Source organism: Rhamphochromis sp. 'chilingali' (assembly GCF_963969265.1).
Source record: "Rhamphochromis sp. 'chilingali' genome assembly, chromosome: 21".
In the NCBI taxonomy this organism is placed as follows: Eukaryota; Metazoa; Chordata; class Actinopteri; order Cichliformes; family Cichlidae; genus Rhamphochromis; species Rhamphochromis sp. 'chilingali'.
This window is the reverse complement of record NC_137949.1, coordinates 637097-662685: the sequence shown is the minus strand read 5'-3', so window position 1 is coordinate 662685 and position 25589 is coordinate 637097. Positions and strand designations below refer to the sequence as shown.

Here is a 25589-nt window from a genome sequence, read left to right as displayed (position 1 = left end):
TCGCATCACACGAGAGTGCTACAGTAACTATTCGTTATAGTGATAAAATAGCGTGATATGTGATGCTAACTAGCGGCTTGCTAATTAGCGCAGCTTACCGCGTTATGTGCTGTGATGCCATGCTGTATGTTTAGCTCTGTGATTTTCAGTCAAAGCATGCTAATGCTAAATCGTTATGTGATAGCATTTGGTATTGTAGCTTAAGTGTTTTAATATGTTTAGAAGCCGAGGGACGCTCTGAAAGGAGAGAGAGGTTTCTGCCCGGATGGACCCTGCTGTTTTCTCACCCCTGACTGTTTTCTTACCCCTGAATGTCTTCACTACTGGTGAACTAACTGCTAACTGCCCGTTTCTGATTGCCCCACTAACAAACTCATTGGACTCGTGAGTACTAACTGGAACTAAAGTGCACGTATTTTGTTTATGGCTCAGTTTGAGTGAAGCGGCCATCAGTTTTAGGCCTCACCGCACCCGAACTTCGAATCAGGCCTGCAACAAGCACCGTGCTACAGGTGTAGTGTGGACAGGTTAAAGTGTGTGTGTGTGTGTGTGTGTGTGTGTGTGCCCACTGTTACAAATTTAGTTTAATTTGAGTAAGTGTGTAGTTTTAATCAAAGTTATAATCAAAGGTTTAAATTCATCCATTTTAAAGGTGTGAGCTGTCGTAACTGAAATAACAGTTGGCACCTAAGAAAGAGGTATTTTGTGTGGATAATCTTTTATTTATAATTCATGTAGTCACATTTACAGCATTTTTGTTTATTTCAATCCAATTCATTTTATAAAAGTAACTGTTTATTCATTTCTTTTTTGTCTAAATAAATACCCAGTGAGGGATAAATTTGTATAAAATACAGTTGTGGTGGTCCTTATTAGTTAAATTAGAGGGTATCAGGTATCATTATTAGTAGCACTACGAACCCAGGCCCAGTCTCATTGTACTATATACTCTAGCTTTACCATAGCTACGTGGGACCTGGGTTACATATAATTTGAGGGTGAGTTGCGACTAAACCTAACCCTTCCCCTAACCATAACCTTAAGAAGTATTCCGGATGGGTGAGAGAAAAAGAAGTTAATTCAGCGTTGGTTTTGTGTGCATGCGCCGCGTCTGCGCAGAAAAATTTTGTAGGATGTTTTTCCAGGTAGGATGGATTCCCAGAACAACGGCGGCCGCCTCGGGTCTCTCCTCCTTCTGCCTCCCCTTCCCTCATCCACCCGCTGGCCTCTGTGGAAGCTCCGGCATAGCCTCCACCAAACAACTGAGTTATTTTTACACATCTGCCAGCATCTGGCCAATCCACCACCTTTGACTGTTTATACCGTTACAAAAAAAAGAAAACGTTGGGTGAGTGTTGAGTAAGTGCATATGAGAGCATGAGGGTGGGAATGGATGTCTGTGTCTATATGTCAGGTTGGGTGTCAGGCGCCACCTCTCTGGGGACATCTCAGGCCCTCCAAGGTTTGGAGGCCTATCTCCCCCTACCACCACTTCCCCTGCCAGTGGCGGACTCCCTCAGACATCGGTGCGTTGGTGGTTCTTTGTGTCCGGGGATGGGCGTCCAGGTACACACCGGCTCACTCCTTGGCGGCCGCTTATCGGGGCCTGGAGCCTGGGGCTCGCTCGGGCCACTTCGGAGGTGGGGTGCCCCCGGCCTCTCGGCCTGGGGCTCGGTCACTCAGGCACAGCTGGCTGCCGGCGGAGCTCACGGGCGCGTCACTGCAACTCCCCCTGGCTTCTGCTCCGCGGCTGCTGAGTTATCCCTTGTTAAATGCTTGTTTTCTTTTTTCTTTCTCAACAGGTGATCCAGGTGATTGATAGATGTATTTTTGTCTGCTTATTTTGTTGTTTTTTGCTCTTTATCCCCGTCCCTCTTCTCCGCTGTTTTTCTTTCCCTCTTTCTTTCTCCCCTTTCTTTTCCTCATTCAAGTCTGTCCCGTATCTAGCAAGTGAAAATAAAATAAAATAAACAATAAAAGGTGCATCAAATAGACCATTACGGAAAGGCTGGGATGGTCCATTTGGTAAAGTAAATCCGTTGGGCATCTTTCTTCACCTTTAGACAATAATTCTGATGCAAAACAGCCAAACGGGACAGAAAAAAAAAAAAGAGAAAGAAAAAAAAATTCTCGGCCCATAAAAACGAAAAATCACCATCGACCCACCGGGATGGCCAGTCCAGCTATGGCCGTGCCATCAGTAGTGATGTGCGGATCGATCCTGAAATATCGATTCCTCTGATACCAGCCATTTATGTTCTAGAATAGATTCTCACATTAAAATATCGATATGTTAGTAATTTAGGGTAAATTTGTAGTTTATCATTAACAGGAACACAGTGGAAAGAAACTATAACATTCGGATTGTCTACTTCCTCCACCTTTCATAGTCATGTGTGAAACACGGCTGTATAACTGTGTGGCAGCCTCTGGCGTGCGCACTCACAACAATGGCTGAGTGTAAACAGTCACGTGTGGATGCATTTTACATCCACAAACAGCCAACACGTGGTTTGCGATACATGTGGCAAGACAGTGAGGTGTTGTGGCAACACCACTAACCTGGTCAAACACCTCAGAGTAAATCATATCACAGAATATGACGAGCTTATGTTGAGATGAACTGAAGAGGAGGAGAGGGACAGGTGCTGCCAGGGCGAGACAGACGTCTCTCACAGAGTCCTTTAGTGCAGACAGGCAACGTGTTCAAATAGTGCACAACTTATTTTATTTCTATATGATGAACCCTGCATTATTAAGTGATAAGATCAAGTACAGTAATCTGATGTCCTGTAATCATTATGACGCTTTAATTTGAGATACAATAAATAAAATAAGTTTCTGTAAAAAGTATCGGATCAGTATCGTCGACCCTGAATTTTACCTGGTATCAGATCGGAAAGGAAGTCAGTGGTATCGCACATCACTAGCCATCACCCCCAATCTAGAGACTTAAAATAGGGGCATGCGCCACACCTGCTTTATTTAATATCTGAAGGTTTTTTAAATTCGATATCATTTGTATATAAAGAAATGCCAGAGGAACGTGTGTTGCAGCAGGGACACATGAAGAAGTGTCAGGACACTGGAGTTTGACTCCTTGCAGTGCATTTCTACATTCTGACTTCAACCCACCACTTGCACCATCAGTTTTCTGATGGTCGCACTTTCCATACATTGTTGTTTCTGAAAGACTCCAACCTCTGCAGGGATGTTTGGCCTCCTCCTTTGAATGCCACATTTAGAAATGACAAACCTTCTCATTTAAAGATTGGTGTGAACAGGCACATCCAAGAAAACATTACACATGACCAGAGTGGCAGCACGGTGCACCTTTGTGATCATGTTACTCGTGGTATGTTCACACTGATTATTCTGTATCTCTGACCTGAGCAGGATATACTAACATTACACGATGCCCCACCTTACGACCAGTCAGACAGTTTTTCTGAAGCATCGTGTCGGCCTTGGTGTGTGGAAAGTTGTATTTATTGAGTTTTCTGCTGGGATAGTCAGGTAGTCTCATTGTGACTCAATATGAGGATTTACTAGAGAAAGCCTCATTTTGACACTTCCATCATGTTGCCACGCTCATCTGTCCATGTTTGTGATTGGTTACTTGTTGCCTTTATAGTAAAGGACACGTTTAGTCAACGCTGAATTAACTGACATATAATATTAACATTAATATTAACAGTATTTTGCAAGTGCAACTCAATTAACGAGACAAAGCCTGAGTTTCTTTGATATGCAGACCAGGGAAGGAAGAGTCCAGCTCTAACCAACCCAGATAATTTCAACCCCTCCTAACCAGTTTAAACCAGATCATGGGTTTCATTAACTGGGTTTGGATTTAACGAGCTCACTTCTGACCAGTTCAGAGTATCAATTAGCCAAGACGATTTCAACTGAGATCAGGGACAAACGGGTCCAGTCCAGATCAGATGACCCTGTACAGGTGGATCTGTCTGAGAGCGTCGGGGTCTGTGTCTCTGCCCAGGTAGACGTCGTAGTTGATAGGAAGCTCCTCCACCCAGTCAGGCTGCAACACCTCCTGTTTGACACAGACACAAACACATTGAAGAACAGACCAAGAACGGCTTGGCTCATGATGTTAGCAGTCACTTTATCCATGAGAGGAACAAACTTCATCTGTCACAACATGAGAAACACTTTTTACTGTCCACATGTAAGAACTGCTAACATCCGCCGAGCATCACCTGCAGGGGATTCAGACTCTCGTGCAGGCTGGGAACAGTGACCAGCAGAGATCCCTTCTTCCGGAAATTCTGCACGATGAACTTCCATGCCCTGAAAACAGAAAGTCATCATAGCTGTGTGCATCTGACAGAGCGTACAGAAGGGAAGCCAAAACCAAGGTTTTCTACATCAGGACATAATGAAACACATACGGTCTTTGGCAGGTCTCCATGTAGTTGAAGTGTCTTAAGGTCCCACCTGAGTTTTCAGTCACCTTTGACTGGCACATGGATTCTTTTCATGAATTCTCAGTAGATTGAGAACAAGCTGGACTGTCAGACCAGGGAGCTCACATCCGACTCTAGAACAGAGGTCCCAGGTCTGCTCTGGCTGCACGACGAACCCAAATCATCACGTGTGCTGTGTTTAACTAATTGTACTGCTGTGGATTACAGACACACATCTCCACTTTGGTCTCACCTGTCCAGAGTACATTGTTCAAATGAAATTTGCAAACCTAAGCCATGTCACCATGTTTTCTTAAAGGAAACACGCTTGCCTACCCTGCACATTCAGTCTTTTTCCACCTGCACATGAACTTTTCAGCATGCTTAATGGAGTCCTCTGGTGTCTGAGATAATCCTCAGATACTCCCTGTTAGTCTGGGAAGGGTTAACTATTGTTTCTCTACTGCTGACAGCTTTCATCCTTGGCAGCGAGTTAACACACACCTGAAAGTCACAGTCATGCAAACTGCCCGACCCGCTTGTATAGAGGCGCTCACACCTGCTCATCACCTGATACGGTGCGTTCACTAGCAGCACCGAGCTGCTTTCGCACTCTTGGTTCCTCTGGAAGCAGAAAGTTAGGTTGTATTCTGTTCATTATAAGACCTGCTAATGAGCTGAGGCTTCTTATTATGTGCTGATGAAACTGTACTTTCCTATTACCATCACTGTATCACTGTTTCTGTTGCTGCTTTATCTTGTATATACTTTGAGTGTATTTCTGTGTGCATTGTAGTGTAGTTATGTACATTTCTGTGTGTTTATGTACGCATCCTTGCACATTTTGTACATGTATTTCTATCAGGGTTCATACGCCTTTTTCAGGGTCAAATTCAAGCACTTTTTAAACACTTTCAAGGTCCCTTAAAACAAATCATCCTAGGTGAACTTCAACACCTTTGTTCCCCTTTTATTAAGACCACACAAAAATACTGCAAAAGGAAACGGTCGCATTCTATGCATAAACTCAAAATGCACATTTCACTCAAAAATTAAGATGTGAAAATGTGAACAAATCAACTTCTCCTGTTGAAAAACAAAGTCTTCTCATCAGATACTGATGCTTCTTTCCTGTACGACACAAAAATAGGAGACAGATGTTTGTTTGTGTTTAAGTTAATTCCCAATAAAACTAACTGTGAGATGTTTAACGACACTACATTATTGCTGAAGTCCTACATGATCACCTTTAAAGTGCTAATAACATCATGTCAGACAGGCCTGGAGAACAGCACTGACTGGGAGGCTTTGAACACATCACATATGTAGTTCAATTCAACATAGAAGACTTGAAGAATGCACAAGCATCTATTTAAAATCTATTTATTTATCATCTGTGATATTATTATGTACAAGTCCAATGTATTTTGTTCATCTGTCTTAAATAAATAGGCAGCCTTCCTGGGTTTTAATTGCACCTTAGAACACACATGCATCAACACTACAATGAGCGGGTGGAGGGAGGTTTGGAGTCTTCTCTCACCCCCGTTCTCTGCGGCCTGCTGGAGCAGGGGGGCTAGGAGGAGGAGTTGGCCGTCCGACTGCGGTCTGGAGTGTGGGGCCTCCCTGCTACTGCGGAGTCGGGGCAGTCTGCCTCTCCCCACCGCAGGGAAAAGGGTAACACCACCTGGGTCTGGGTGCAGTTCCCCCCTCCAGGGGCAAGGGTACCTAGACCCGGTTTGTAGAGTACGCTTGGGGAGTGTGATCGTGTGTACAGCGTCTCTTTATGTCTGTCTCCACGTTGGTTGAGTGTGGAGTAAGTGCATATGAGAGCATGAGGGTGGGAATGGATGTTTGTGTCTGTGTGTGCCTGTATGTCTGTGTCTATATGTCAGGTTGGGTATCAGACGCCACCTCTCTGGGGACACCTCAGGCCCTCCAAGGTTTGGAGGCCTATCTCCACCTACTACCACTTCCCCTGCCAGTGGCAGACGCCCTCAGACATCGGTGCGTTGGTGGTTCTTTGTGTCCGGGGATGGGCGTCCGGGTACATACCGGCTCACTCCTTGGCGGCCGCTTATCGGGGCCTGGAGCCTGGGGCTCGCTCGGGCCACTTCGGAGGTGGGGTGCCCCTGGCCTCTCGGCCTGGGGCTCGGTCACTCAGGCACGGCTGGCTGCCGGCGGAGCTCACGGGCGCATCACTGCAACTCCCCCTGGCTTCTGCTCCGCGGCTGCTGAGTGAGCCCCCATCTGGGACTCTCCTCAGCTCTTTCTGGGACAGTGGCGCGGCTGCCCCTCTGTTGGTCTTCCTTGGTCTCTTGTGTTCTGGGGGCCTCTGGATGTCTGGAGTTTTGATCTCCTCCATACCTGCTTCATGCCCTGGAGGACGGGGCTGTGGCCCCCCCACACCCTCTAGCAGATTATTACATGAAGGAACCTTTGGAATGCAAGCATGCTGATCCACACAGGTGTACACACGGGTGTTCACAGACGCGGACTACAGCTTTCTTGGCTGCTGCCTCAAAGCACATTGTGCGCTGTCTATCTTGCGTGCTGCACAATATCGTTTATTATTTAGTATCTACTGATATCTACTGCTAGCTAGTTTATTGTGATGGTGCCGTTTTTTTTATTATGTTGCTCTTTGTTGTTTGCTTTCTCTTCTGTTTTTTTTCTCCATACAGGTGACCCAGGTGTTTTGTTTGTTTTTTTTCTTTCTTCCCCCCCTTCTCACCGTCTCTTCTCCCCTCTGGTTTTCTTTCTCTCCCTCTCTTTCTTTCATTCTTTCTCCCTGTCCTATCCCCCAGTCATGTCTGTCCCGTTTGTAGCAAAATAAAATAAATACATAATTATAATCAAGGTCAATCAAATGGACCAATATGGCAAGGCCATGATGATCCACTTGGTAAAATAAATCCGCTTGGCATCTTTCTTGGCCTTAAGACAACATTTCTGATGCTAAAGATCCAAACGGGACACAAATAAATAAATAAATAAATAAATAAATAAATAAATAGGCAGCCTTAAAGTATGAAATATTCATGTACAAACACACATAAATGTGTGTACTGTCTGAGCGGCTGATTGTGCCCCACAGGCCTCAGTGTGAGCTTGAAGACATTTATAATGTGTAAGTAGTTTGATGTGTCGGTGCTGACCAGAAACACAGTTTGAATGAAACTTTGGTAGCACAGAAACAAGTGACTATTCTCTGTGACCATATGGATCAGTCATATTATCATATTACCATTATTTCACCCAAAGGCACCAAGTCAATACTCAAAGAAGCTGCAGCTGTACACACAAATATAAACAGTACTTGGTGACACCTTTGCTTTTAGCCTCTAACCCTCTGGGGTCCAGGGTGTAACTGGCTGTTTCTGACTACTGGATTTGTTCTCTATATTTCACCTTTGAAACTGTTTAACTTGCCAATCTGTTATTTTCTCATTTTGACAAACTGTATCAGCACCATTGATCTAAATTCAGACAAAATATAAAATACGAGTAGAAAGTGATCATTTTGACTGTAAAAACCATGTTTAACGAATCATTGTCATAACTTGAAATGCAAATAGAAATTGTACATTGTTAAAAAATATGCACAAGTTTTGCAAACAACAAAGTTATTTGGTTCTATTTACCTAAAAATGCAGCCAAGGCTCAGACGTTTTTTATATAACCATTTAAATCTATTTACAGAACAATCAGCTGTTCTGCATCAAAGAAGAAGACACACAAATTATTTATGCAACTGCAAAAAATAATTTGTGTCACTCTGACACAGATGAGAACAGCACAGGGATAAACCTGCAGGTCTGACAGCAGCTGTGTCAGCGTTTACACTGCAGTCTGCCTTTGGTGGCTTTTTTGCAGCTGTGACGTTCACTGACACACAAAACAAAACAACGACTACACACTGACTGCACAAGACAACACACTAACTTGAGACTGCAAACACAGTAAACGTCACAAATCTCTCACCTATCAAAACTCGCTCTCTCTCGCTGGCGTCACTCCTAAAACTTCCCCCTCTTCCTAAAGAACCAGATGCCACATGTTGCCGTATCGTTTTTTGATTCTCACAGTTTTTACGGTTTCTTAAACACCACTGTTTTATTCAGAAAAAATAAACAGCGTATAGAGATGTGGGCACGAGTGGCACCAAAATCTAAACATCAAGCGCCAGCATTTCCAGCACCTGTAATCATTAACTCTGCGGTTTTAATCCCTACTTGCATTTTATTTGCCCCAAAAACAGTCATGTACAAAACGACGGAGAACTCGGCAGGTCTGCACGAAGACAGACGTGACGAAGAGGCAAAAAAAGCACGAGACAGACCCACACGAGCATACAGAGTGGAGTAAGGACGTTAGCGTGCTGCCAAACTGTCATCACGCACATATTTATTATTTTATGGTCCTAAGTGAGAGTGCACACACTCACAACACGTTTAGTAACTTCAGATCCTGCAACAAGCCCAGCTCCAGTTTACTTTGGTGATTTGGACGATTCCATCTCACAGCTGCTGTTACAGGCCGACGCATCTATGTGTCGTTTCAGGTTGTAGTGTTACACAACATTTTCAGATCTAATAGAAATAAAAAGAGTGTTTCGTAATTCATTCAATTCATTGTCTTTATTTATTAATCCAGGCCATCCGTGGCTCTTTGTTACTTCGGAAACATGGCTCGAACAATTTCTCTTCAACGACGTAATCCGATAACAACGATCTCTTTACCCGTCGGCTTCCCGTGGCTGTCATGCGACCGGCTATTGCAGTTAATACAACAGCTTCTTGCCATTTTTTGGGTTTCTTTTTATTGCTGTGTGACTGTTTTCTTGTGAAAGCCTGCGTGCGCTAGTACCACTTGCCACGAGTTCCCAGAATCCTTTGCGGTTTTACCCCAGAAATGATGTCATATTTTCAATCTCTATATAATTTGAAGTCCGCACTTTCGACCCAGGTTGAAACTGAGACTTCTCTGGGTCAGAGGGTTCATCAGAAAGCCTTAAGTTAGCTAGTTATGTAACGGGCTAATGTTTAACGCTTTCACTTGACTAAAGTAACTCATATGACTGCTACTGCTAAGTAATGTTAGCTAAGTTCATATTCCATGCCATAACTACTGCGATATAGCGCTGCCGTACTGCATCACACTGTGCATTTCAATCATTTCTCCAGCGAGTTTGACAGCAAAATAATAATCAGGCAGCCCAGGAGGAGAAATCTTGCTTTTAAATTTTGCGACTCATTTTATTTCTCTCTGATAAGAAAACTATTCAATCAGATAGTTATTTGTGGTGAAGGAAACACACTTTCAAGCACTTCCTCTGAAATTCAAGCACTTTTCAAACCGTGAAAAGACAATATTAAAATTCAAGCATTTTCAAGGATTTCAAGCACCCTTACGAACCCTGTCTATAAAAGATAGTTATAGCTCCCGGTCGGCAACCCTGGGCATGTGTGCCACAGCTGGCACGCGAAAGGTTAACTGACTGCATGACCATGGCTGGACTGGCCATCGACCCACTGGGCATCGGTCCTAAGTGTGAGTTTTTCGTTTTTATAGGCCGATGATTTTTTTTTTTGTGTGTGTAACGGTATAAACAGTGAGAGGTGGTGGATTGGCCAGATGCTGGCCAATGTGTAAAAATAACTCAGTTGTTTGGTGGTGGCTACGGCGGAGCTCCCGGAGGAGGAGAGCCCCGAGGTGGCCGCCGGTCCGAGTGTCAGGTGAACTGAACTTCAGGTAAGAAGTTATGACCTGCAGTCCATCTGTGTCAGATATAAAGTTTAGCTGGAGTTTATTTTCATTATGCTGACTTTTTCGTACTGCTACTAGCTAGCATGACAGAGTTTCTATACAGCTGGGTGGGTGCTATGTTACTGATGTTGAACTTTATTTTGTTCATAAGGTTAGTTAGTAGAGCTTCCAACCGTCCTGTAAAAACAGAATCATCTCGTATTCAGAGAAAATATTACGCGTTTCTTATTGAGGTGAAAAGGAACATTTTGTCCCGGACTTCAGCTACAATGAAAAAGACACAAAGCTGGAGTTATTCTGTGTCTTTGCTGCACAGCTGCCTCTTCTTCTCTCATTCTCCCCCCTCCCTCTCCTGTTGCTACTTCAATCATGAAACTGATCAATGATCAGCTGATCGGCTTTTCTCTCTTGTTTGTTTATCGCCCACTTTGCACTAGAAAGAGGAAACCAGCAGATGTCGCGCTAAACAACAGCAGCACGTTTAAGCTTGATCAGCTGTTGTTAGAATGTATTTAATATTAATTTCTAGTATCAGCTGATGTTTGCTGGAGCCACAGCTGTAAAGCTGCTGGTCATGATGTCGGTTTGGATATGTGGTGAGAGGGAAACATGAAGATGAAACCAGGAGACGTCCTTACTGAACCATCAGAGCTGTGATGGAGAAACAGGTTTACCTTTTAGGTGACATGGATGAGTTGAAGTTATGAACTGTTTCTGAGAGACAAATAACACCAGGATCCTTTTTTATGTAGCTGACAGCTGGTAACTGTGCAGGGGCGGGTCTAGCAAAGTGTTGCCAGGGGGGCAGGTAGGGCATTAACAGGGAGAGGGGGGCACAAAGAAATACTTTTCTTTCTTATTCTCATTTAAAATGATTTTAATAAATAATTATCTGAGTCTTGCAACCAAAGTTTTTATCTGATGTAACATGTATAGAAATCATACATATACCAACAAGCTTTTTAAATTTATTTATTTACAGAATTTCCCAGAGGAATCCACCCAAGGGATTAATAAAGTTTCATCTAATCTAATCTAAGACAGTGTACATCACTGTCACAACAGGGTTGTTTTCATTCAAAGGCTTTATGGCTTTAATACCTGGGGGGCCGGTCTCCAGTCAAAAGGCCGTTCTTTTTGTCCCAGTCCAGCCCTGGGCACGACACGCAGTGAGTTAATCTGAGAAGGTGCATTCAAAAATAAATGACCAGCGGTGCACATCGCAAATCAGCTTGCATAGAAACATTGGTTGTGCTGCTTCTTAATGACGGTATCTTAGCTAACAACCCAACTACCAGATTCAGCTTGTAACTGGCTAAAAGTAACTTAGCCTACCAGTGAAAGGGACGTTGTTAGCTTTCCACATTCTGACACTTCAAAAGCTTCAGCAGCTGTCGGCTCAGCGGAAATACACAGATACATACATAGACTGGAGACAGAATTCACAATGCTGTTTCAGGACTTTCAGGTGTTTGGACCAGTGTTTTCTTTTCTGATCAAACCAGAAATCTTTAATGAGCAGCTGGATTTGTCTCACATTAACCTGCTGGACACAGAGGACATCGAAATGCAGCTGATTGAACTGAAAAGCTCGACTCTGTGGGGTCAAAGTTTGCAGAACTACGAAGCAGCTGGAATCCACAGCTGTGTGAGTTCATGGAGCTGCATGTTCACCTGCTGGACGTCACTACCTGACAGTTTAACTGTCTTCAGAACATTGCAGAGGCCTTATTGACAGTATTTATCATTGTTGTGAGGAGACCATAAATAGCATTTGCATTATCTCTTGTACAGTTCATTTGCTGTTATGGATAAAAAGTCTTTTGTTTCCAAATAGCTGAAAACTATTCGCTGACAGCTGCCAACATCTGCGAACAAATATAATCCTATAAAGTGGTTCTATATAGTGGGTAACTTTTAATATAGAGCGTTATTACATTTATTGCTAATGCAGTCATATGGCACACTGACCTCTGAGGAAATGTTAGATGCACTCGTCATCAGAAAGGTTGCCAACCCTGCTCTACACAAACATAAATAACTGAGTACTGATTGCTCCGATCAGACGTTACTATAGAAACAGATGATACAGATGTATAAAGAATAGAAACAGGATGACAGAGCAATGCAGCAAAAATCACTCAACTGAGAGGTGAAAGAAAAACTCCAGCTAATGCACTGATCCTGTTCATTTCTAATGTGCGGGCTGCAGAGGCTCTTTAACCTCCTGGGACCTGTGTCCACATATGTGGACGTCACATTTTGGGTTATTTAGACCAAAATACTCAATTTTGCTCTACAAGGGCCTGATGTCCACTTACGAGGGCATTATAGTGCGCCGGTTCTATCAACATTTTAAATAAATATCCTCATATGTGGCTCTGATTTTTCTTAAAAACAAAAATAAGGTAAAAACAAATCTGGTCATTCTTTGTTTTTACATTCATCAGGTCCCAATCAGCCCAAATATCAAAGAGAAATTCAAAATGCTGCTGTGGAAGAGCTCAGGAGGTTAAAGTGCATCCATTCAAACACTAAAGGTTACTTTAGGACTTGTAGTGTTTCACCTGATCACAATTACATTCATTGCTCTGAGTCAATCAGTATGCTTGGTGACAAACAGCCTGCAAGCACACCTGATGTTTGTTGTAACTTGTGCAATTCACTGTATTACTTTTGTAATACAGTGAATTGCAGTGACAGGTTTGTGCTGCTGTAACTGTAAGAGCTGGGCTGTGGTGTAAAGCTCCTTCATGACACTGAACACTGAGTTGAACAAACCTCTTTAACTAAATTATGGCACTTCTTCGTACAACGTGAAGCCAGGAATGTCTTAAACCTGCATTCTTTCTAATGGCCAGCAGGGGGAGACGACTGGCTGCAGAGACGCTGTGAGAAAAGGATCACTACTTTCATGTTTGAACACAAAATGCTGATCATTCGTTTCATTACAGGAGCAAACCAGTGGGATGAGTCTGAAATAGTCCATATGGAGGCTGTCCAGCCTGCGCCTTCACGTGAACAGTCACAGTAGGAGATATATGCCAGCGCTGTCCTGCTGTGCACATACGTCACAGGACTAAACCCTTATTTTAGGGCAAAGTCAGCACATTTTTTGCTGGATTCGACCGATGATTCTGTGCATACAGCTTTCTGTGCCTTCAGAGACGCCTGCCCTGATTCAACGAGTTCAGTCAGACCTGAGTGCATGTCAGCATGTCCTCTCAACCAAAACCCAGATCAAACTTTCACACAGACAACCAAACACAACAAAACTGCCCTGCAGGGCTTATATCTGTGTAACCTTACCTGACCTGTTGCTCGGGCTCCATGAAGTACTCAAAGACGTTATTCATGACAACAACATCTGCGTTTTGCAGCAGAACATCCTGCGTGCAGACGTCAGCCTGGAGGACCTGTAGAGAGAAGAAACCATCTGTGGCTGAGCGTCTTCTAGGCGACCATCACAACCCGAACACACAAACCTGAACTCTGTCAGTCAGCTTGTATTTGTGCAGCATGGAGTCCTGCAGCCTGACGAAACCCTCGCTGATCTCCAGGCCGAGCAGCCGGGACGCTGAGCTGTACACGTACCCCTGAATACACACACACACAGGTGAAAAAGAAAGACTTCCAAGCAACAACATTTGTTAAATTAAACTGAATGATTTACTTTTTTAAAAGTTTGTCACAAAAGTGCATTCAGACCAAACGCCTGAGCGTCTGCTCGTGTTCCTGGAAAATCCTCCTGCAAGTCTGTACAGCTCCACTTATTAGGAAGAAGGACAGTCGTTCTAATGTCCTCTACAGTGACAAAAACACGACAGCAAGTGTGTGTGTGTGTGTGTGTGTGTGTGTGTGTGTGTGTGTGTGTGTGTGTGTGTGTGTGTGTGTTGACCTCTGACCCCATACAGCACGGCCCCCAGTCTGGATCCTACATCCACCAATGTCCGGCCACTCAGATCTGGAAGAACGTGCTGGAACAGGAACCGAAGCTCGGTCACGGAGAACGAGTGAGAGATGAAGTCTGCCAAAGGAGACGATGACAGCAAACGGTTTCATTCAGCTGCCTGCACCATCACCTCGTGCATCCACTGACGTGCTGACAGTGGAGCAGCTTACTGGCTTAAGCCCGGGTCATCTTTGCAGAAGCCCGGGGTCTTTTGGAGTGTCATTTGTTTCATAGTTAGATGCCTGACTGACAACTGTATAAAACAAAAACTACACACAATATTTGAAGCACATAGCGCGCAGTCGTAAATTCCCCCTAATTTTGGTACGATCCGAGCTCAGGCACTCGGCGACTGAGCGCAGCATGTGAGCGAGGGGGGAGGAGCTGCTGTACAAATAATGTAAATATGGCGGTGAATCACGAAAGATTGATGTCAAACTGATCTCTTGACCCATTATTACGTTACTTGCTCTTGGAGTGAATCAACAAATGATGAAATGAGAGTCTCAGCTCACATGTGTGTTTATTTCATATTTTCAGTTGTTTCCCTCCACGGCTAAACAAACTCTCTAAACCGGTTTCAGTTGTGTACTGATGAACACAACAATGCTATAAAGCTGTCCAGAGATAGGGCAACCTTCTCTAATCCCTCTCCGAACCGGCACAGGACAACTCAACCCTCCCACCTTCACAACACAGCAAGCATCGCTATACAACAGCTTCACCCAAGTCAGAAACCCCCGCCCAACACCAAAGGTCTTCAAGGTGGAAAACAGAAAATCATGGTCCACACGGTCGAAAGCCTTCTCCTGATCAAGAGAAACGATGCCGACTTTAGCATTGTACACTTTACAAATATCAAACACATCTCTCATCAAAAACAAGTTATCAATCACAGACTGATCCGGAATACAGTAAGATTGATCCACACCAATCAGCAGGTCAATGACCATTTTCAGTCTGTTCGATAAAACCTTGGAGAGAATCTTGTAGTCTGCACATAAAAGGGCCACTGGTCTCCAGTTTTTAAGAAGGGTTAAATCTCCCTTCTTTGGTATGAGAGAGATAACTGCACGCCTGCAGGAAGCTGGAAGTATCCCTCCTACAAAACACTCCTTAAACACGTCCAGCAGGTCCCAACCCAGAAGACTCCAGAAGTGCTTAAAAATATCTGATGGTAAACCATCTATTCCTGGAGCTTTGCCTGAAGCCTTCTGAGACAACGCCGCAGACAGCTCATCCAAGGTCATATCCCTGTTCAAAACATCCCGATCCCCTGGGCTCAGCTGAGGAAGCCCCTGCAGAAGGTCCGAAGCAGAGTCCACATCACAGCCATCCGCACTAAACAAGTCCGTGTAAAAGGCCACTGCATGCCGTCTCATCTCAGCCGGATCCGTGGTCACTCTTCCATCCGAAAGCTGAAGACACACCATCTGCTTCCTGTGAACCACAGACTTCCCCAAATTAAAGAAAAACATGGTTGGAGCGTCCATGTCCTGGAGCCTGGTGAAACGTGCTCGAACCAAAGCTCCTTTAGCCCTCATGTAAAAAATGGTTAAGCTCTTGCCTTTTAGAATGAAGACAGGCATTATCCTGCTGACCAAACTGTGAACCAGAGACAGTCTCCACACGTGTTATCTCCTTTTCAAGGTCCTGCACAGTTCTCATGATATTGGCCGTCAAAAGAAAACTATATTGCTGACAGAACACACGAATTTGGGCCTTTCATACACAGAATATCCGATCATGTAATAATTTTATATTAAACCACCAAAAAGATTTGGATTTGCTGGTGGGAGATAGAAACAGCTCCAGTAAAACCAAGTGATGATCAGTAAAAACAACAGGAAAACACTGACAGTTAATAATTCGAGCAGTAAATGAAACAGACACATTAAACCTGTCTACTCTCGCTGCACTAACCCTGCCATCAGTCACTTTCACCCAGGTATACTGCCTGGATGAGGGATGCTTCACCCGCCACGCATCAACCAAGTTAATTGTCCGTAGGACATCTGTTAAAGCAGAAGATGACTGAAGATGCGGCTCCGCCCCTGTCCTATCCAAAGTAAAGTCAAGACAACAGTTCCAGTCCCCACCCAACACAACACAGTCCCCTTGAGCAGCACCACTTAATTTTTCTTCCAATGTTTTAAACAAAATCCCACGCTCCGCCCCTGAGGTTGGTGCATAGACATTAACAAAAGTAAAAATAAAACCTCCAATGTCAGCCGTCACCAAAAGGACTCTGCCCGCCACCATCTCTATGCTGAAAATAACATTCGCATTTAGAGAAGGAGAAAACAAAATAGCAACTCCTGCGCTAAAACTTGTCCCATGGCTAAGAAACTTCCGCCCTCCCCACCACAGATCCCAGTCTATCTCATTCAAACTGTCAGTATGTGTTTCTTGGAGAAAGACTATATCTAATCTCTTCTGTTTGATCACCTCAGCTAATAAGGCTCTTTTATCGGCATCCCTGCACCCATTCACATTCAAGGAGGCCACCCTCAATCCCGGCACATAAGAGGAAGCCATCAAGAAAGCAAACAGAAAAACCCAGCAGAGATGAAATGATCATAACGTTTCAGCGTAAAAAACTCCAGTGTCTCTACCGATTCAGACGCTTCAACTGTTCCCTCAGACCAGTAACATGTTTCTCCAGATGATAACGCTCTTTACCATCCAGTAAGTCCAATCCTCGCCTGGCCCAGCCTCCGTGTCTTCAGCCTCGCCTGGCCCAGCCTCAGAGCCTTCAGCCTCGCCTGGCCCAGCCTCCGTGTCTTCAGCCTCGCCTGGCCCAGCCTCCGCCTGTGCTTCGCCTGGTCCAGCTTCAGCCTGTGCTTCGCCTGGTCCGGATCGCCATCGCCTGAGTCGCCGCTGTTGCCGTCCGCACGGTCGGCCCTCGGAACTGCTCCGTCGTCTCCCTCGTCGCCGCCGCTGCCTTCCACGCGGCCGGCCTCCGGACCCTCTTCGCCTGAGTGGCCGCCGTTGCCTTCCGCACGGCCGGCCCCCGGATCACCGTCGCCTGAGTGGCCGCCGTTGCCTTCCGCACGGCCGGCCTCCCGAACTGTGTCCACGTCGCCGCTGTTGCCATCCGCACGGTCGGCCCCCTGAACTCTTCTGTTTTGGACTCTGTTTTTTCCTGTGTTCTGGTGTGCTTCGTTTCTTTTGGTTTTGGATTCGTTTTTTGTTTTTGTCTTTTGGCCTTCTGGTGAAATCTAGGCGATCGTGGCTCAAGAGTTGGGAGTTCGCCTTGTAATCGGAAGGTTGCCGGTTCGAGCCCCGGCTCGGACAGTCTCGGTCGTTGTGTCCTTGGGCAAGACACTTCACCCGTTGCCTACTGGTGGTGGTCAGAGGGCCCGGTGGCGCCAGTGTTCGGCAGCCTCGCCTCTGTCAGTGCGCCCCAGGGTGGCTGTGGCTACAATGTAGCTGCCATCACCAATGTGTGCGTGAATGGGTGGATGACTGGTTGTGTAAAGCGCTTTGGGGTCCTTAGGGACTAGAAAAGCGCTATATAAATACAGACCATTTACCTACAACCTTCTGAAGAGTCATAGCTGACGAAACGAATTTCTCAACATCAGGGAAATATTCCCTAACATTCACCTTCCTACCAAAGGTGTCGTCCAGAAAAGCAACGATTACCTCCAAAGAATACAAATCTGCATTTTGAGAGACACTGTCTGCCACAGAAACATTATCAGAGTCAGAATCACACTCCATGTCATTCGTGTCGTAACCATAACCACCAGCAGGCGTCCTGCGCTGCTGCTCCTCCACCTCTCCGTCCCCCGAGGCAACAACACACTCTACACCCAACTCAGAGCTCCCCATTTCATCCCCAGTCTGCGCCGTACTGACCGCAGGTCCAGCCTCCACCCTCTCTGTCGGCTTGGTTGTAGTCATGCAATCACTCACCTCACTCCACACCAATGCCGTAGCGTCCGCGGGAGAAACGCCGACCTCACCTCACACCGAGGGCGCAGCGTCCTCTTTAGATAGGGCAGTTTCACCACGTGCCGGAGGCACAGCCAGGGCAACGACTGCTTCGCCCCGCACCATAGACACTGCCTCAGCCAGGGCAACGACTGCTTCGCCCCGCACCATAGACACAGCCTCAGCCAGGGCAACGGCGGCCTCGCCCCGCACTATAGACACTGCCTCAGCCAGGGCAACGACTGCTTCGCCCCGCACCATAGACACTGCCTCAGCCAGGGCAACGACTGCTTCGCCCCGCACCATAGACACAGCCTCAGCCAGGGCAACGGCGGCCTCGCCCCGCACCATAGACACAGCCTCAGCCAGGGCAACGGCGGCCTCGCCCCGCACCATAGACACTGCCTCAGCCAGGGCAACGACAGCCTCGCCCCGCACCGGAGGGGCAGCCACGTTTAGCGCCTGCTGCCCGCTAACCCCCTCCCCACTATCATCCACAGCAGGTCCCGCTGCAAGCTGTCTGTGAGGACACATTATTTTCTTATGACCCACATCTCCACACTCAAAACATTTCATGTTCCCAGAACTAGCATACACCGTGTAGAGCCCTTCTTCACGGGGTGGCTGTAGCTCAGGTGGCAGAGCGGATCAGCCACTAACCAGAAGGTCGGTGGTTTGATCCCAGGCTGCTCCAGTCTGCATGCCAAATATCCTTGGGCAAGATACTAACCCATGTTGCTCTCCGATGCATCCATCGGAGTGTGAATGTTAGATACTTAGCACTTAAGCTTAGAAGTGCTTGTGTGAATGGGTGTGATTGGGAATGAATTAGCTATATAAAGCACTTTGAGTGCTCGGACAGAGTAGAAAAGCTCTATATAAGAACCAGTCCATTTACCATTCATGTTTGACACGGAAGGAGACATCCAGTGTCTGTGTCTAAAAACATGAACACTTGCCTCCGAAGGGACTGAACATGCTTTAATCTGTCCCACTTATAATCTCAGTCTCTAGCCTCTTGAGCTCTCGTTCTAAGTCCTCAAAGCAGTCTTTAACAGTGGCCGTTGCATGTGATGTGTACTGGTGACAAAAAAGCTTAATCTGTGTTTCCCCACCTCCCACCATTGAGCCAAATTGCAAAAGTCCATCTTCCTTAGTTTCCAGTGGCACCAGAAGTCAGAAAAAGCTCGACAGAACTCTTTGTCATGAATCAGCAGCACATTAAAGCGCCAGTGCGAACCGATGTTAGAATGCATCAATAAGGAAATATCTGCAGTCACTAAGTGATGATCAGAAAAACCAACAGGTGAGATCTCTGCTTTAACCAGTCTATTATCATACATCTGGTTGACATATAATCTATCAAGCCCAGCTGCCTTCACATTGCTCTCAGAAACCTTTACATATGTATACTGTCTGGTTTTAGGATGGAGCTTTCTCCACACATCAGTCAAATCATTCTGAAGAACGATTGTAGACAAAAGTGAGCCCGAAGGTGGGTGAGGCTCTCCTGTGTTGCTGTCAACCAAAGGGTGGGTTGTGCAATTCCAGTTTTTGGCCATATCGCCCTGCTCTACTAGATACAATTTGTTACTTTTCATATTCTGTATTTATTAAGTTTTGCAGGATTGTTTGCACAACAAGGCTAAATAATTATATAAACGTTTCTCAATCTAAATAGTCTACTATCATCTAGTTCTGATTCTGGTTCTGTCTTGGTTAAATCCTCAGTAGTCCTGATTTTGAACTGTTGCAATCCTGTTTTAATTCCGGATCAGTTCTGGGTCTGGTTGAATTGGGGTTTAGTCCCTGTGTCTTGATACAGCCCTGACTAGGGATGGGTATCGTTTAGGTTTTATCTGATACCAGTACCAAACCGGTACTTTTGAAACGGTGCCGGTGCTTAAACGGTGCTTAAATAATGGAGAACACAAACTTTGTCCAAAAACCTCTCATGTTTAGCTGTTTTTTTGTAAAAAGATAACAATGTTAGCCTTTTCTGCAGCTATGGGGCATATATGGCATCACTCTTGGCTGGAAGCAGTGCTTAAACAATGGAAAAAACACAAACTTTGTCCAAAAACCTCTCATGTTTAGCTATTTCCGTCTTTTTCTTTGGTCATTTTAGCCATCATGGCACCGGATACCAGTACCCATCCCTAGCCCTGACTTTGTTCTGACTTGCTGCTTAATTAAAAAACTAGTTTAAGGTGTCCTGCATATGTGATATATATTTTTTCCTATATGAAGTCATTCTTTTTTGAACAAAACTCATAACTCAGCCTAATAAATCTTTCAGTCACCCTCCCCCTGCATACTACCCTTTGGGGCTAAGCCCCGGGTGTATAAAATGTCTGGCTCCGCCTCTGGAGTCAACAGTATCCATGACACACAACGTAGCGTTCGATAATGTGTCATTTCAAAAGCGTCAGCTCTAAGAGCCGTGCTTACAGAGCGCTTTGTAGTGAATCAGAAGAGTCGACTCCCACTGAGCGAGAGCCGGCTACATTTCCTTTGGCTGCTCAGCTCTCACACAGGGGCTCAGCTACGCTCCAATCCCTCCATATTGTGGCCAATCACATGCGAGGATATAGGATAATATCATTATGTGAAACACAGAGAGGGGGATGGACGCGACAGTCAAGTGGAGCGTGCGTCGGTCCTCTCAGTGGGTGAGACAGTGGACAGCGGTGAGGAGGGCTGTGCGTCGCAGAAATACATAAATATGCCTGACACCCGTAAACAAAGCAGCATCTGGCTGCAGTTTAAAGACTTCTCGGTCTCGATACACTCTGGTCTCGGTCTGGGTTTAGGTGCTCTTGACTACAAGTCTAGTGCGTTCTAACAAACATCGTCTCTACTGCACGAGGCTGTAACATAACCCTGCATCTGCCTGTCAGGGTTAGCAGCTTTCTGCTGCATGTGTTCACACTCTTACACTGAGCACCACACTGTGTTTGTGAGCTAAAAGACAAACCGTTTGCTTTCTTGTTATTCAAACCGATCCTGAAGTAAGACTTGACTATGTCAGAGGGAACAGCGACTGTGCCGGTTTGTCTTTAAACAGCTGTCATCTTTTTCCTTAATGTAACACTTCTTCACACACATGCGAGTCTGCCAGCTAGCTACAGCTGCTAAACATGTAGACCTGAACAAAGGTGAGCAGTGGTGATGTGCTCCCACCCAGAGGTGCAGTCCTGTGGGATCCACAGCTGAGGCAGTAGTTGCGGCTCATCAGCCCCCGTTCACACAGGGAGTCCACCTGCTCGTCGTCGTACAGGAAGCCATCCACGTGAACCGTCGGCCGTGACCGCCGCTGCATCTGGAACACGTACCAAAGCTTCCTCGTCATCCTCATCATCACCACACCTCTCTCCATTAACATCATGAAGCTCAGACCTGTCTCCACTAACACTGCCTCGTTCTACCAACACAGTGTCCTCCTTATGTGAGTGTCCGAGTGCCGTTATGATCAGACGTACGCAGCAGGCGCACAAACACGAAATCAAAAACTGAAATATAATGGCTCAATATTTTTAAACTTCAGAAAGGTTTGAAAATGTTTGTAAGCCCCAAAAGATATGCCGTTATTTCTGTGCCACTATTCTGAGCGCACGTAAAAAAGTCTGCAGGTGCAAGTGTTGTATTTTGAAGAGAAATTTAATTTGAGCGAAGAAAAGCTGAATTTGAGTGAACAAACTTCATTCCTGCGTGCAAAAAATGTATTTCAGTGTTTGCTATTATCCACACACACACACACACACACACACACACACACACACAACAGCAGCCCCTCTCGCTCAGGTTTTGCGCTCGCTCTCAATGTGTTGCTCGCGCTCTCAACATTTCTGCCCGTGCGCGCTCAACTCTTTCTCTACACCGTTATATTTGTGCCACAAAACCAGCCAATCACAGACTTGGATGCAAAAAAATATGATTGGCTGTTCTGGTCTCCAATCAGCTTAAAGTGATGAAATGCAATATCCCAGAAACCATTTCGTCCAAAACGAGGCAGTGGTGGAGGAACACAGAGGGGCGGAGTTTGAAATATTACTCTGTCTGAGTCACAAAATAAACTTTAAAGATATTTTCATGTGAGAATGTTTCTGTGTAAACTTCAAACACCTGCTCGATTCATCAGGACATCACATATTTGCATAAGTGCTCTGACGTTTTCGGAGATGCCTGTTACCCACCAGCTGACCATTGGGCATACCGGACATTTGCTCAGTGGGCTGATGGTGATTTTTCATTTTTATGTTTGTTTGTTTGTTTTTGTAACGGTATAAACAATGAAAGGTGGTGGATTAGCCAATCATGATCAACTCTGGGCTGGACCAATTACAAGACATCCGTATTGAAGGGAAAAGGAACAGTTTGTCCTGGACTTCAGCTACAATGAAAAAGACACAAAGCTGGATTTATTCTGTCTTTACGCTGCACAGCTGCCTCTTCTCTCATTCTCTCCCCCTCCCTCTCCTGTTGCTACTTCAATCATGAAACTGATCAATGATCAGCTGATCGTCTCTCTTGTTTATCTCCCACTTTGGGCCAGAAAGAGGAAACCAGCAGATGTCGCGCTAAACAACAGCAGCACGTTTAAGCTGATCAGCTGTTGTTAGAATTTATTTAATATTAATTTCTAGTATCAGCTGATGTTTGCTGGAGCCACAGCTGTAAAGCTGCTGGTCATGATGTCGGTTTGGAAACATGAAGGTGATACAAATCATACATATATACCAACAACAGTGTGCATCACTGTCACAACAGCGTTTTAGTTCAAAGGCTTTATGGTTTTTCCTGTAACACCTGGTGGTGGTTTTGTCAGTTCAGCCTTTTATATTATGTTTAACCCGAGTGACCCGGTCAGCTGGTAACAGGCATCTCCGAAAACGTCAGAGCACTTATGCAAATATGTGATGTCCTGATGAATCGAGCAGGTATTTGAAGTTTACACAGAAACATTCTCACATGAAAATATCTTTAAAGTTTATTTTGTGACTCAGACAGAGTAATATTTCAAACTCCGCCCCTCTGTGTTCCTCCGCCACTGCCTCGTTTGAGTTTTGGACGAAATGGTTTCTGGGATATTGCATTTCGTCACTTCGAGCTGATTGGAGACCAGAACAGCCAATCAGGTTTTTTTGCATCCAAGTCTGTTGAGAGCGCGAGAAACACATTGCGAGCGATTGAAAATGCAAAAACTGAGCGAGAGGGGCTGCTGGTGTGTGTGTGTGTGTGTGTGTGTGTGTGTGTGTGTGTGTGTGTGTGTGTGTGTGTGTGTGTGTGTGTGGATAATAGCAAACACTGAAATACTTTTTTTGCACGCAGCAATGAGTTTTGTTCACTCAAATTCAGCTTTTCTTTGCTCAAAATAAATTTCTCCTTGAAATACAACACTTGCACCTGCAAACTTTTTTTACGTGCGCTCAGAATAGTGGCACAAAAATAACGGCATAAAAAAACTGTATAAAAATATAATATGACTAAATATCTAATAGTTTTTTTATTTTAAGTCAAATAAATATTGAGGAAAAGCTTGAAGTAAAATGAAAGCTGCATATTAAACACAATGTGGGCGTGGCTCTGTAGTACAGTCATGTAAACATTGATGGAAGTTGTGTCACATTAAAAACACTTATTTGCCTCCAAAACTGAATTTTAAAAGGCCAAACAGAGCTGTGATTATTAGAAACAACAACAATAATAATAATAATAATAATAATAATAATAATAATAATAATAAAGTGCATTTATATAGCGCTTTACAATGCCACTGTTCATTCACTCTCACACACTGGTGGAGGCAGCTACAGGTGTAGCCACAGTCTGTCCCAGGGCAGCTGTGGCTACACCTGTAGCTGCCTCCAATCACTGTAAAGTAAATAAAGTAGTAACACCACTTTAATTATTAACTTGTGAAGGTCATAATGAGCTTCTGATCACAAAGTGATGCAGGCGCACTGATCAGCAGTGTGCTCTGTAGTACCTGCTCAGTTCAGACACAGTACCTTACTGTAGGCAGCGGTCTCACAGGGCAGCATAGCATCGGGGGCCACATTTGCCCGCAGGTCCTCTGCAATACTCTGCAGCAGCACCCGCCCGTTATCTCCCAGCAGCTCGTCCTCCAGCTCATCTGCAAGAAGACACACACACACACACACACACACACACACACACACACACACACACACACACTCCTGAGTAAAGGGGAAATGACGGCTCGGCGGTGACAGCATGCTGTCAGTCTGTGGGCTGCTCTGTCAGCATCAACGGAAGATGTAACAAACTCGTAAAACCCCGAAGCGTCCCACTCTGTATTACTCCTGAAGTGTGCGTGACCGTGGAAACAGCGCGACATGGTGACGACACAGTGAGGAGTCCCCCGCTGAAGCCGTGACCCACGAAGCCCGCGCCACACGTGCAGCGTGTTTACCTGAGTTCTTCATCCAGCCCAGCAGCTGCGTGAGTTCAGCCGGCCTCAGCCTGCTCAGCAGCCGCTTCAGCTCTGATTTCGCTTCAGCCACGTTCATGTTCACGCTGGAAAACACGCAGGAAGCTGTCACAGGCGCTGCACGCCTCCGAGAAACGCCAAGCTTCTTCTTCTCTGGGTTTAATGGCGGTCTGCACGCGTTCACGCTGCACTACCGCCGCCTATCACGCTATGCAGTCATTGTCTGAAAGGCGTAAAACTGGCTTAAATAAAACTTAAATAAAGCCGTAAAACCCGTCAGTGCGTATGAACGAGCTTCTAGTCCCGCTGGGCACTGCTGGAGGTCTGTGCTGGAGGTCTGTGCTGGAGGTCCGTGTTTCCCTGACCGGACAGGTCCCGAGCAGCAGCCTGAGGACATGTCAGCCCAGCAGTGCCTGCCAGCACTCCTGCTGCAGCATTTGGCATAAACACAAGGTGATGATGATGAATGACAGTAGTCCAGGAGAAATGAACTGGTTTTTCAGCGACAGCATGTTTCTAATTCTAGAGATATTCTGCAAACACAAGAAATCATCCCAACATATTTGTTTAGTGGACACTTTGGGGGACATATCCAGGCAAACACACTGGCATCCTGTACTTGAGTAGACGTATAGACACCATTGTTTAAAAATACTCTGCTGAAAGCTAAAGTACTGATTCAACTTCTTTACTTAAAGGTGGAGACGGATGTGTTCCTGATGCTTTTTCTCAGCAGCTGATCAGAGTCTCCTCCTCTGGTGTTCGTCCCCCTCCTTTCTTTCTTTCCTGTCCCCTGGTCCTGTCGGGTTCTGATTGCAATACCTCAAAATGAAAAAATGAATAAATTCGTACATTTACAATAATAATAATAAAATATGACAGTCAAGTGGAAGCTGTATTAGTCTGCTTGGGAAAATAAATCTGTTCTGGTCTTTTTTCGGCCTTCGGACAATAATTCTGATTGTTACAGTGACAGGGGGAATAAAAGAGTAGCAGTAGTAATCCAAAAAATAAAGACATTTAATAAAACAAAAGAGGAGAGCGAAGT

The 25589-nt window shown here is 45.3% G+C and overlaps 1 protein-coding gene across 1 annotated transcript; it reads right to left on the bottom strand.

Moving 5' to 3' along the window:
- Nucleotides 1-746: 746 nt before the first annotated feature.
- LOC308389808 (uncharacterized protein) lies at nucleotides 747-24905 on the bottom strand. Its single transcript, XM_080871340.1, has 8 exons — nucleotides 24524-24905; nucleotides 24099-24223; nucleotides 21271-21409; nucleotides 14102-14223; nucleotides 13682-13792; nucleotides 13506-13612; nucleotides 4221-4311; nucleotides 747-4054 (listed from the first exon to the last, which is right to left on the bottom strand). Exons 1-8 carry the CDS (start codon nucleotides 24618-24620, stop codon nucleotides 3941-3943), a joined length of 906 nt encoding a protein of 301 aa, XP_080727466.1. The 5' UTR covers nucleotides 24621-24905; the 3' UTR covers nucleotides 747-3940.
- Nucleotides 24906-25589: the final 684 nt, after the last annotated feature.